The 14,773-nt window shown below is 33.9% G+C and overlaps 1 protein-coding gene across 4 annotated transcripts; it reads left to right on the plus strand.

Moving 5' to 3' along the window:
• Positions 1-494: 494 nt before the first annotated feature.
• On the plus strand, positions 495-11,465 carry LOC105211652 (protein transport protein Sec24A). Of its 4 annotated transcripts, none has more exons than XM_054233610.1 (15): positions 495-829; positions 3,647-4,405; positions 4,477-5,357; positions 5,428-5,530; positions 5,643-5,772; positions 5,841-5,950; positions 6,014-6,245; positions 6,321-6,478; positions 6,553-6,778; positions 7,318-7,571; positions 7,652-8,020; positions 8,107-8,318; positions 8,389-8,486; positions 8,577-8,715; positions 11,105-11,465. In XM_054233610.1, the coding sequence occupies exons 2-15, from the start codon at positions 3,686-3,688 to the stop codon at positions 11,214-11,216; spliced, it is 3,744 nt and encodes a 1,247-aa protein (XP_054089585.1). In that variant the 5' UTR covers positions 495-829; positions 3,647-3,685; the 3' UTR covers positions 11,217-11,465. The 4 variants fall into 4 exon arrangements, with proteins under 4 accessions (XP_054089585.1, XP_011181486.2, XP_054089587.1 ...); XM_011183184.3 differs by having other exon boundaries at positions 497-829; positions 5,646-5,772; XM_054233612.1 differs by lacking the exon at positions 495-829 and adding an exon at positions 882-1,417.
• Positions 11,466-14,773: the final 3,308 nt, after the last annotated feature.

The raw sequence follows: 14,773 nt of genomic DNA on the forward strand, positions 1-14,773 counted from the left end.
TCAATATTTTATTTTTTACTCACAATAACTCTGATGTGCAGATATTTCATCACTCTTTATAGAACTCTCGAATATGGGATCTTTAGAAGTTTATAGGCCTAAGCTTAGTGGAAATGTACTCGGGACATTGAATAATATAGTGAAAAGTCTAATGAGTGAGAAGGAAGGAAGAAATCTTGCATCGATCGACAACAACTTATTTGAAAATTAAAATCAAATCGACTGTTGAAATATCAATATTTTTGAATAATCACTTTTGTTGTAATGACTGCTACTTTAACTGCTATCGACCGTTAGGTGTCGCATATAATCAATTTGTGCCCATTGTACTGTCGCCATTGTTGTCATTTTTTATTTTGACATAAATAATCACATATAATAAACAAAATGAATTTTAAAATTATTAAAAAATTTGAAATTAAAATATTTCTTTTAACTGTTACATAAATGTATTTCACATTTTGCCTCCGTAATTTACACTGCTATGTGGCATCATCAAAGGCCACGTCAAGTTTTGCTAAAAATGTGTAGCTCAATTGTTTCTGCTATTTCTTATTGCATTCTCTTTCGCTTTTGCTCGTCTTTGCAGTTCAATGAAAATTTGTCGGGCTAATTTTGTGGTGCCAATAAATTAAATTGGGGTTTAATTAAATTCATAAAACTTAAAATATCTGTTAAACCGTACGCTTAAAGCAAGATTTGCATCAACAATTTCTTTAAAATAGTTTTAATCGACGTGTGTGTGTGTTTACTGAAATTTTCAGTTTGTTCGCCATTGCCTCCAGAGGTGGTGATAAAAATTTCGCTGACAAAAGCAGCGAAGAAAAGTGTAAGTGCCTCGAAAAATTTGCAGAAGTAACGTTTCGTTTTATATGAGCAATAATTAGATATTTCTGTAAATTCAGTGAAAAGTGCGTTATTTCCATTTTGCTGTAAAAATTCAATTGAAGAGTTCATTGCAGTGCACGTAATAATACATGTATATAGTGAAATTACATATCGCAATTTAAAGCTACGCCCAAATGTACTCTTTCTGATTGGACATAGCGAACATTGACCCAAGTAACAAAGTCTAAATTGACACATCGTCCTTTTTAAAAATCATATCAATACTACTGTATTAAGTGCTTTCACACAAGACAATATTTCTTATAAGAATTAAATCTACCACTGCGCCAATCCTCTCGCCCCTTCGGTTTTGTTGGAAAGTCTCTTCTACTCAGCTGGTTGCTGTCGTCGGCAGTAGTTGGCTATTTAATACGTAGACGCACTAGAAAGGCATACGTTTGTCTAAAATCATCGCTTTCTTTTGACTAGGTTTCGTGCTTTTCGCGTTAGTGATTTTGCATTTTTTGCTTCTGCATCTTCGCCATTCGCTCGACACTCTGGGTATTTAGTGAATCAACAATGGAGAAGTGTAAGTTAACAGCAAGCATACCAGATACGATAGTATGGTACACGCGGAAAGCAGCTGTCAAAACGTGCCAATACGTCATTGGACCAATCGATGCAAAAGCAACAATTGGAGTAACAGCTTCTCTGGAAGCATGGATAAGAAATTTCCCGAAATACGTCATGACTATGTTTTCGTCACTTGAGTAAAATGCACTCAACCGGTTGTGTATACATATCTCTATGATATTTGCACACGTAGTATTTTTCAGTGTCATAACGACTCAGCAGATTGTGGCTGATTTGCACGTTATCAAATGTAAAGTAATATTTTTGTTGAGTGTGTTCCAAAGTTATTTATTACTTTTTTGTTGAGATATTGTTTTTGTATGTGCATTCACCGTGCGACAGATATTTTTCGGATGCAAAAAAAAACAATAAACAACTCGAAATCATTCCTTGTAAGTACAAAAATTCAGCGGATATTTACTTCCCGAAATACACAGTTTTACGTGACGAAAAGTGCGTTAAGCGATGTAACTGTTTCGGATGCAGGAAGTCAAGTTTAACTGGTATTTTTTCAATAATAATGTGAGTAGGGGTCATCATTATAGCGTAAAAAATCTGACACATTTCTAATTGGAGGTCCAACGTTCAAAACTAGGTTAAACTTGTGAAAGTGTATATTACCAGTTGCCATGCGGGTTACAAACTTTTATTAACACATATACGAACATATGCCTGTATATATTGAGTTACACGTTTCTATAAATTTAATAAAAGTGAACAATTACTCCGGTGAGCGCCATCGTGGAGTCGTTTGTGCGTGACATGTCAACATTAAATTGGGGGTGCAGACGCTGCTGATAAGTAAAATTGTAGTGTTGAAAACCCAAATGTATTTACATGTTTGTATACATTTTGAACAAAGTAAATAAAAATGTTTTCATTAAAAATCATTTTGCAAAGAATCAAATTATCCATTTAAACACAATGGACAATTATAAACTAAAACATGAGCTTTGAGTTCAGCGATGTTCTTAAAATATGAACATTAAAATAATTTTCTGTGTAATTTCAATCAACTTTTAAACCTTTCATTGTATTCGTATTGCGTGCAATTATAAATTGAGGAAGTTTCATTATTGTTTATGCATCGGAATGCAATATTTTGCAAAAAGCAACGATTTACAATTTTTGTCTAACTCTACCTACTTATTCATATAATAATGCATACTCATGAGTGTGTATGCATTCGCTTTTCGATGATTTTCTTAATATTTAATTTCTTTACGTACTCGCATGTACAATAGATAAATTTAAAATAAAAAATATGCCAACAACAACATATACAATCAAATATCTTGATTCAAACTTTTTGGCTTAGCTAATGGAAACAATGATGATTTGAAAATTATGTATGCATAACTTGTTTCATCATATAAGCAGGGCGACATGTGTATTTTTGTCCCAGCTTTTTGCTGGGTTAAGGCCAAGGTCAATATTCACTTTTTAATACGTAATCGTTTTAGACGGCATGCATATTATACATAAATGAACTTATTTATACATATTTTGTTGTTCACATGCTTGGTATCTTAATTTTTTTATTGCTTCATTTCTTCTTATTTGTTGTTATTAAAAAATCATCAAGTTCATTGTTGCAAATAATAAAATATTTTAATATAGTTCGTTGACTTTTATTTACGAATATGTTATAAATGAAAGCCTAGCATTGTGGCTCATATTATATAAATATATTTTGTATCTTCAATGCAATATTTTATATAAATTTTCTCTCGTCGTTACCTTTGAATGCTGCTGTTAAATGTCATAAAAAATACTCAGTTAAATTTTTATCAGTTTTGCTAGATATAGTCCATATCATTTAACTTGAACTTTTAAATAAACTTCCGCAAGGCCAATGAATACATAGATAACTATTTTCTACGTTAGCATTTAAATGCTATTCACGTACTAAGATAAGAGTTATGATTTTATGTATTGTATACAGTTATCTTTAGTTAGACCTTAAGTGTTCGAAAATAAGGTATTTTGTTGTCAAAAGCTGGGGTCTGATACTAAGAAAATGTGCGTGAGGCATTGACCTGGAAAATGGTTGATGTTAAAAAAAATATTGTCTTACAATGAAATTCGAAACTTTGGGAGTGGTTAGAGTCACGCTTATCACTGCCAATGTTAACAACATGCATACAATTATATTTCATGCAAATGTTCCAACTTTCGTCAACAGGTGTTTTCATTTCTATGAATTGAGTAAAGCTACAGGAAAATGTCTGGCTATGCGAATACCAATTACGGTCCTCCGCCCATGGGGCAAACAAATTTTGTGAATGGTTTACCAGCTACACAGCAGCAGCAAATGACCCAAGGTATTGCTGGTGCACCACCGCCGGCATTCACTGCGTCTCAACAGCAACAACAACAACAAATACTACAACAGAAACAACCACAACAGCAGCAATTGCTGTCGCAGCCTGCTCCAACGTTGCAAAGTAATATGAGTAAATTTTTACCACCAACGTCAAATTCTGCGTCATCCGCAATTAATGGACCAACGAGACCGCTAGCAACAGCAGCACCAGCTAGTAATTTGCCGCCACATATGCGACCGCCTGGCATCAACGGTCCACCGGGCGGCGGTATGCCATTGACCAATGGTGGTGGCGGTAGTGGAGATTTGAGCACGAACTCTTCACGCACAGCATCGCCTTCACTGGCGCAACAAGCACAGTTTGGTGGATATAATGCAAAACCGCCAATGAGTCATGCGCCCATCGGCATTGTGACACCAAGTAATCCTCAGTATGCGTCAGCCGGTGCTGCAGGTTTGTCGGGCAGTATGCAAAATTTAAGTATTAATCGTACCAATGGCGTGGCGTCAGCGAACATGCCTCCACCAACGACTGTGCAACAACAGCGACAGCCATCAATACCGACAAGTCAGCCGCAGCAACAGCAGCAGCAACAGCCGTTCCCAAGCAACTATCAGGTGCGAAGAATTAATAATTTGCATACTTAATCTATTTTTTATTTTTAACATTTTTCTCAATTTGTTTATAGGCCAATTTCCGCACTAATGCCATGAATGCACCGACACCTTTGTCTACACAACCACCAGCATCGCAAGCAAACGTTCCGCCACCACACACGAGCGCACCTTACGCCGGTGGCAAGCCCCTCCAACCACCAACATCATACACGAATACATCGTTCAGCCAAGCAGCACCAACGCAAACTTTGAACGCTGTCGCGGGTGCGCAACCACCACCACCAACAGCCAGCAATGCCGTTATGTTCGGAACATCGCGTTCGCAGCCAACTTTAGTAAATGCGCCACCAAGTGCACATCCACCGCCGCCACAAGCAGCGACACTTACGAATGCTAATTATGCAACTGGCCCTGCAGGTGGTGCCATGCAGCCACCACTGCCACCCACAAGTGCCGCTGCTGCAACAGCCCTACAACAAAATCAGTTGAACAACAATACCCAACAACAAACATCGACGCTACGCAAACCGATGTATCCTACTGGACCACCACCAATGCTGGCGACCACACCGCAACAGCAACAACAGCAGCCACAACAACCTTATGCACCAGTGTATCAACCACAACCACAACCGGGACTATTCAATGGACAGCCGAGCACAGCACCATTGCAATATCAATCACAGCCTTATATGCAGCAACCGCCGCCGCCGCAAGTGCAGCAGCAGCAATTCTCTCAGCAGCCGCAGCAGCAACAACAAAACTTTCCTATACCCAGCGGTGGCGCATACAATCAGCAAATGAGTGTCACACAGTCGGGTTTCAGTCGTCTATGGGGTCAGGATACCATTGATTTGATGCAAAATCGTCACATTTTGTCGCCCGCCACACTGACACCTCCCCGCATTGTGCTCAACAATCAATTCCACGAATCGATTAATTGCAATCCAAAGTAAGTGTTGAAGGCCGCGGAAGTGAAAAGCAAAGAAATTGAAATGTTTTTATTTATTTTTTCCGCACAGCGTAATGCGCAGCACCATCGCCAAAATACCCGAAAGTAATGCTTTGCTACAAAAGTCTCGTTTGCCATTGGGCATTTTGATACATCCATTCCGTGATATTAATGTGAGTATTATGTGAAAATTGCTTAAATCCATTTCTTGATTATGAAAAATATATGAAATCTACTTTCAAGTTCACAATTAACCTATAAATAAATAAATTTTATCTTCACTAGCAGAATTTACCAGTAATTCAATGTCCCAGCATCGTGCGTTGTCGTTTGTGTCGCACGTATATAAATCCTTTTGTTTACTTCGTCGACAGTAAAATGTGGAAGTGCAATCTTTGTTATCGTGTCAATGAATGTAAGTATCCATTATGCACTTATACAGTAATTTAAAGTTAATTACTGCCTTATTAAAATACATATTAGTGCCTGATGATTTCCAATTCGATCCGGCATCGAAAACATATGGTGATGTAACACGTCGTCCGGAAGTGCGTTCCAGCACTATCGAATTTATTGCGCCCTCTGAGTACATGGTGAGCAATAATTGTTAATAATTATATAAATAATTAATTATAATAATAAATATATATGTTTAGTTACGCCCACCGCAACCCGCCATCTATTTGTTCCTCTTCGATGTTTCTATTATTGCCCAACAAAGCGGTTATCTTGAGAATATTTGCGCAACACTGAGCAAACACCTGGATGAGATGCCAGGCGATGCACGCACACAAATCGGTTTTATTGCATACAACAGTCATGTGCATTTCTACAGCATGGCTGAGGGCTATAATCAGCCGCACGAACTAACGTTGCTCGATGTTGATGGTGAGTTGTCGGATTTTTTTTTCGCTTTTAATTTTGAAATTATTATATTTATACTAATTTTGTTTATTGTTGCAGATCCGTTTCTGCCGCGCCCTGACAACCTATTGGTCAATTTGAAGGAGTGCAAAGAATTAGTAAAGGATTTACTAAAACAACTGCCTAAGCGTTTTGCCGATACACACGATCCGGGTTCAGCGCTCGGCTCTGCATTGCAGGTTGCTTATAAGCTGATGGTGAGTTAAAGCTAGGGCTCTCAATATATTGTATATTAAAATTTAATAATATTCTTTTCTACTCTTTTCAATAGCAAGCATCAGGCGGTCGCGTAACTGTTTTCCAAACGTGCCTTCCCAATAAAGGACCCGGTTCGCTGGAACCGCGTGAAGATCCCAACAATCGTTCTGCCAAAGATGTGGCTCATCTAAATCCTGCAACAGATTTCTATAAGCGCTTTGCATTGGAATGTTCGGGCTATCAAATTGCTGTTGATTTGTTTCTACTGAATCAACAGTACAGTGATATGGCAACGATATGTAAGTAGTTGATTTGCTCCATCTTTATTATTTTTATTTTGTTATGTACAATACTAAACGACAAAGTCCACTTTTTGTCTGGGTATTTTACCAAAATAATTTTTCCCGGGAGTTTGAGACATAAGTAAAAAAAGTGCATTCTCCGATTTTCGAAGTTAGCATCCAAAATTTATTTTCGAAGTTCGAAAAAATTATTTTCTAAAATAATTATAATTAATTACAGGATATAGTTATTAAAAAGTCAAACAATCTACATTTTCTTTTTAATTCATATTAAAAAAATCGAAGTATTTGGTTTCGAAGTTCGAAAAAAACTTTTTTTTTTAATAATTATTATTAAATACAGGATATAGTGACTTAGAAATCAGAAATATGCAAAAAACCTACATTTTCTTCTTAATTCATATTCAAAAATGTTAAGTACGGAAAAAATTAGTTTGGCCCAATAACCAGCCGAGTGTAGTACAGTGCAGTTGAGCATGAAATTCGTTAATATAAACATTAATTTTTATTAATTTTAATTTCATTCACCTTTCTAGCGGGCATCAGCAAATATAGTGGCGGTTGCGTGCATCACTTCCCGCTCTATCAGAAGACGAAGCCACAAATTGTAGACTCAGTCAGGCAATGCTTCAAACGCTATCTGGTGCGTAAGATCGGTTTTGAGGCGGTTATGCGTATACGCTGTACACGCGGCTTACAGGTGCACACATTCCACGGCAATTTCTTCGTGCGTTCAACCGATTTACTTTCATTGCCGAATGTCAATCCAGATGCAGGCTATGGCATGCAGGTTAGTAACCTATAAATTACTTACACATATATTTTATAAAATTCAATTTTGTTTTAAATATTTTTTGTGTATTTGTACAGATTTCTTACGAGGAGTCATTGAGTGAAGCGAAAACAGTCTGCTTCCAAGCCGCACTGCTGTATACGAACAGTGAGGGTGAACGTCGCATACGTGTGCATACCATATGCCTACCGGTAACCGCCTCACTGCCCGAAGTTATGCATGCCGCCGATACGGAAGCCATAATTGGTTTGCTTTCGAAAATGGCAGTCGATCGGTCGCTGACGTCGAATGTTGCCGATGCGCGTGAGGCGTTCATCAATGCCACTGTAGATATATTCAATGCATTTAAGATTGCACAAAATCTACCATCCGGACAGACTGGTCAATTGATTGCGCCGCGCAGCTTGGCATTGATGCCGTTATATATATCGGCGTTACTCAAACACGTAAGTGAAGAAACGCAAGCGTTTACATAGACATTTATCTCTATCTATACAATTTGTTTTTGCTTTTATCTTTCTTAATTGTGCAGCCCGCTTTCCGCATCGGCACCAGCACTCGTCTGGATGATCGTGTATATGCGATGGACTGCATGAAAACTTTGCCATTGGATCAATTATTGAAATTCATTTATCCAGAATTTTATTTAATCGACGCACTTTTCTATCAGAATGCGAATGCAGTGGAAGACGATGAGGAAGAAGATTTACCGGAATTGCCGCGTTTGCAGCTATCGGCTGAATTGTAAGTGCACACACACAAACAGTTAAAATAGTAATGCGTATTTTATTTATTTGCCTCACCTATTTCACAGCTTGGATTCGCGTTCAATATTTTTGTTGGATTGTGGTCTGCAAATTATCATCTATGTTGGCCTCAATGTGCCCGTCAATGTGCTGGAAAGTGTATTTGGTATGTTTGTTCAATTTTTTTCTTATCAATTTGCCTTTCGTTGTGTTTGTTTGTGTAATTAACTTTGATTCCTAATTATATTTACTATAGGTGTTAAATCGACCGCAGAAATTCCTGACTATTTGTATGGCTTGCCAAATGTAACAAGTCCGGCCAATGATATATTAAAACGATTTATATTGCGTTTGAATGATGACAAACCGTATCCGCCAATGGTACAGATTATAAGGTAAGCTTTGCAAACAAATATTTAGTTATTTGTAATTTTGTGATTTTTTTTTTTTGCAAAATAATAATAGTAGCACATTAAGATAATGAAATTCAATTTATTTGGTGTTTACAATATTAAACGATATGGAATATTTCTTATTCTAAAAATAATGTTCTACGTGATGTGTTCAAAAAAAAACGGGAATCGTAAAATTTAAAATCTAACGAGTTTGGTGGACTCTCTAATTGATAATACGATACGATAACATCTTCAGCTGTATTCATTGCTTACTATGTCTGTATCAGCCGTCTTTTTATGAGCTTGGCGATTTTCATTTGTTAAAAGCGCACACTTTGTAGCTTATTAGTGAATTCTTGGCTAAAAACAATACTGTAAGCCTCCAGACATCACTTCGTCTTTTGACTTTTTCCTCTTTTCAAAAATAAAGGAAACGGCTTTAAAGAGCCATCATTTTACAAGCAAATATGAAATCGCCGAAAGAGCCAAAAGCTATTGCTTTTGAAAAGTGTTTTGAAGTTTCGAAGAAGAAGCGCCGAGAAATATAAATGTAGACGAATGAATAATTTAAAAAAAATCCCGTTATTTTTTTAACACACTTCGTATAGGGATTTTAGTTCACCTCAAGTTAGCTGGCTTCTGTTATGCAGAAATGCATTCACAGTTTTATACTCTCGCAACAAAAGTTGCTAAGAGAGTATTATAGTTTTGTCCACATAACGGTTGTTTGTAAGTCCTAAAACTAAACGAGTTAGGTATAAGGTTATATATACCAAAGTGATCAGGGTGAAGAGTGGAGTTCAAATCCGAATGTCTGTCTGTCCGTCCGTCCGTCCGTCTGTGCAAGCTGTAACTTGAGTAAAAATTGAGATATTTTAATGAAACATGGAACACGTGTTCCTTGGCACCATAAGAAGGTTAAGTTCGAACATGGGCGGAATCGGACCACTGCCACGCCCACAAAATGGCGATAACCAAAAACACATAAAGTGTCATAACTAAGCCATAAATAAAGTTATGAAAATAAAATTTGGAATATGGGATCGCATTAGGGAGGGGCACATTTTAATGTAATTTTTTTTGCAAAGTGGGCGTGACCCCGCCTCCAAATAAGTTTTTTGTATATATCTTGCAAACCAATAAAGCTATATAAACCAAACTTTCTGCAGTCGCTTCTTTTAGCCGTTTCCTTATACAGTCCAAAAATTAAAGAAATCGGATAATATCCACGCCCACCTCCCATACAAAGGTTATGTTGAAAATGACTAAAAGTGCGTTAACTCACTAACGAGAAACGTCAGAAACAACAAATTTTACATAAGAAATGACAGAAGGAAGCTGCACTAAGATTTTTTTACAAAATGGGCGTGGCGTCGCCCACTTATGGGTAAAAAACCATAACTCAAGAACTACTCGACAGATTTCAATGAAATTCGGTATATAATATTTTCTTGACACCCTGATGACACTGGTGGAATATGGGCGAAATCGGTTCACTACTACGCCTACTTCCCATATAACTCAATTTTGAATCCTTCTGATTCGTTCACTTTATAATGTATACATAAGGAACCGATAAAGATAGCGAAATAAAACTTTACACTAATACTGTATTTGAGCTGTGACATCACTTGTGAAAAAATTGTAAAAATCGAACCATGACTTTTCAAGATATCAAACATGAAGAACTCAGTGCCTAAGGGTAATTTTTCACCGAAAATACAGGTAGATCTCTAAATAAATTGCGAGAGTATAAAATGTTCGGTTGCACCCGAACTTAGCCTTTCCTTACTTGTTTTAAACAACATTTTTTAAAAAAATTATTTCAATTAAATTTTAAATACAGTGGAACTTCCATAACACGAATTTTTGAATTGGCAATAGAAGTCAGATTTCCTAAAAAATTTTTTCCGTAAATCTATCTATCTTTTCGACCAGGGCATAATACAAATTTAAAATTTTACTATTGAGGCAGAATTTTAAAAGGGTCCCTCTATATGGTATGAAACAAAAAATATGATATTATACTTATGGATTGCATAAATCACGTAAAAAATACATGGGATACAGACGTCAAAAGCCAAACAATAGCAAACTGCAACAAAGAAAATTACAGAATACACGTTCTAACGTATTTAAATAAAACTTTATGCAAAGTAAATAAATAATCCTGTGTATAAATCTATTTTTTACAGGTTTTTGAAAAATTTATATTTTAATGAAAATTTCTATAACTCGAAGACTCTCTAACTCGAAGTTTTTCTGTGGATTATGCTGTTTTGGAGTTAGAGAAGTTCCACTACAATTTTCCAATTTTTTATTTTTTTAAATAAAATAGATGTTTTTCACATATGCGCAATTCTAATTTGCTTTCTTCTTATATTTACAGGGATACAAGTACGGCCAAGCCACAGTTTATTGAGAAATTAGTCGATGATCGTAGTGAATCTAGCTTATCGTATTATGAATTTTTGCAACATATACGGACTCAGGTTAAATAGTATATTATAAGTGGAAATTAAACGGATTAATTGATTACAATACAATATACATACAAGCATACATACATAGATACAATAATTTAAAGAAATTAGCCACAAATGATGATGATGATGATCGAAAGATAACAAATACAAAACGGGATTTATTATCGTATGCATGTAAACATTTACTTATAATTATAAATACATACATACATATATTATACATATAAACAAACAATAAATTCGCTAAACTATTAAGTAATACTACCTACGATGTGGTTGATTGATATACGATACGAAAAAGGAATTTACAATTATAAGTACGCAGATAATACACAAGCAAAAATACGAAAATAAAAGAATAAATTAATGAAATTTAGTTTAAAAATTAATGAGATAAAAGGAAAAAACTAACAATTATAACTATACACATAAATTAATATGTCTAAACAACGTATGAAATAATGTCTAGTTTATAAGCGGGAGAACCGTGGCGAAAGCAAACGACAACAATTGAAAGAAAATAATAAATGTTAGTTTCGAACTTAAAAGTCACGCAGCAGCGCAGTAGAACACCTCATTACAACAAATGCGGTTTTTAATATACACACATATAATCTTAAACAAAAAAAACTACAGAATTGCGTATTAAATGTGTGCTGAAAACACCAACTTGCCGCCATAGAACAGTAGACAAAAAAATTATGATCGAGAATAAATTTAGTTTGTTGTGCACCTACCATAAGTAGGCAAGTGATCAAAATGATAAACAACTGTGGTATTATGCGAATACATACATATATGTATATATATGTAACAACTTATTTCCCGTTGCATTGTGCAAAACGAAATAGAAATTGTTTGCGAAAAAACTGTGGCGTTGAGTGTAAGTGGAGCGGAGCGGAGAGTGAGGGAAGAGTCTCACACAGATTCATACATATTGATGAGCATTATCGCAGCTTGTGTGGTGTATTTGACTGATGAAGGCAATATTAATAAAAAAGAAATAAATAAAAAAGAAACAAAAACAAACGAATGCATAATTAAGTAGACGCGAGATAACATTGTTTAAATATTGAATATAATAAAATAATAAACCGCTAGCCACCCATTTGGCTGCAGTGGTACGTGTATTTAACGATGCAATGCAATTGTGTTATGCCTGTATGTACATAGGGAATTAATAATTAATAAATAATAATAAATTATAAAGATTTTAACAGTTAAGTGAGTTACAAATTTCACTTAAATACATATTTAGTTTAAATTAATATTTTTTTGTTTTCATAACTTAAAATTTTTAAATTTTTCTTTTAGTATTTTATTCGTAAAAAAAAATAAATATTCACTTCAGCAATTAAAAATATATTATTTAATAATTATTTAAATTATGCTTTGGTTTTATGTAAGTTGAAGTGACTACAACGAAACTATTATTGTTTTAATTTGTTTTGCAAACAGTTATAAATGTGTTTAATCCTATAAAAAATTAAAGTTATTCAGCTTTTTTTCGATTTGAAAATTATTTAAAAACATATTTTATTGGTTTAATTAAAAATATTTATAACAAAACATCAAGAAAGGATTCGAAAATCGAGCTACGAAATTTGAATATGAACTAATAATAAATATAGTTCATATGGAATGGAAATCTAGCAGTGTATGAAAAAATTAAAAATAAATAAGTTTCCTAAAAAATTCTAGTTATTATTTAGTATGTTTACATAGTTGCTTAATGGAACTAGTTAGCATATATTCAAGTTTGATTAGCATGTATATACTTAAATAATACAAAAATACATATATTAACATTTTTTTTTTGTTATTTCAAAATTAAAATTTTTAATTTTATTGAATTTTTTAATTAATTTTTATTTTTTTTAATATTTGTTATTTTTTTTATATTATTTTAATTAATTTTTATTTATTTTTTATTAATTTTTATTTTTTTTTATTAAATTTTAATTTTTTTTTTGTTTTAAAACTTTGCTCTACTTTACTAAAAGTCATAACGCTATATATTGTATACAAGCAAATATGCATACATATGTGGTTTTTTTTAATAACGGTTGAGTGCTTTTCCAGTCGCCTTTCTTAAGCTTTACACCAATGTATCTAAAAGATGTTACGTTCTAAAATGTACCCAATTTAACTTACTTGGTTAACTTTACAGAAACATAGTTTTGTATTTTTATGATTTTAAATTTTGTTTAATGTTTAAGCCAGCAAACAGCAAGTGTTAGTAAATTACTGAATTATATATACATATATGTTTTTTCGGTTTTAGCGGTTCTATGCAATTATAAATATATTATAAATTTAAATTATATACATACAAACAGTTTTGTATATGTATGTATAAACAAAATATGCTATACAATAATGTAGTTGTAATGATTGTGGATAAAAGCATAATTTTTAATAAATTTAATGCTAAATTAAATTAAATAAGAAAACTGAAGATGTTTGTGCACTGTTTCTTTTCTTTCATAAATTGAAGAAGTTGTGTGAAAAGCTTTTTCGCGCTGCATTTAAGTTTCGAAAGCGATTTTCATTAGATTCTTGACTTATTAAAATCATTGTAGAATTTAATGTTGTCTTTGGTGGTTTTGTGCGTATTGTGCAATTTTATTTCTAAATGAAGAGTGAAAATAAGACAGAAGATGATTCCAATAGAAAACACATTTTTCGATCGAAACGGATTCAATGATGAGGCCCAATAATAAACATCATAAAATCGTTATTGATGTACAATTTTCTTCGACCTTGAATATAATGAATAAGAGTTCATAACCGAATAAACTCGGTGAACGAAACCTAACTCAAAGCACAACAATTTAGGACAAATTAAATTCAACGATTTTGAATAATAATATATTTTTTATTATTTTACAGTATTACATATCTATTGTACATATCACTACATTAATTAACTATGCAAAAATAAATAAGTTCAATTAAATTAATATTTAATTGTTAAAATATTTAAAAATTCACACTAAAGCTAAAAACAATTACACGTAAAATCGCCACCACAATTTCCGTTTGAGTGCCCTCTGCTCTTGCAATAGAGCATACAATTCAGGTGATTTCCAATTTCATCGCAATGCATGAAAATCGGTTTGGGGTGAACTTGTCCGCGCGAGTCGTCTTCGAATATGGTTTGATGACCTAAAAAATAAATTGATAAGTAATGAAAAATAAATAAATTAATTAAATTTGTTTAAATATACAGAGCCGGGTGGGTCTTGAGTTGAAAAGGTTATGGCATTCAGAGCACTTTAGAAACTGCAGATAGATTCAATTCTAGAAAATATCGACAAAATCTCGTCCATAAAGAACTCAATATTCAATAAAATATAAATACGCATGAATTATTGGCCAAAAACATTTCCTCCTTTTCGCCAGACTTTTGGCTATTTCCAAAAATAAAGAGAACCCTGAAGGGCCGTCGTTTTACAATCATACAAGAAATCACTGACAGATCCCAATGCTATCCCAAAAATTGAATTTGAGAAGTGTTTCGACGATTGCAAGAAGCGCTGGCAAAAGTTCATAATATTTAATGGAGACTA

The sequence above is a fragment of the Zeugodacus cucurbitae genome, chromosome 6 (genome assembly GCF_028554725.1).
Source record: "Zeugodacus cucurbitae isolate PBARC_wt_2022May chromosome 6, idZeuCucr1.2, whole genome shotgun sequence".
NCBI classification, from domain to species: Eukaryota; Metazoa; Arthropoda; class Insecta; order Diptera; family Tephritidae; genus Zeugodacus; species Zeugodacus cucurbitae.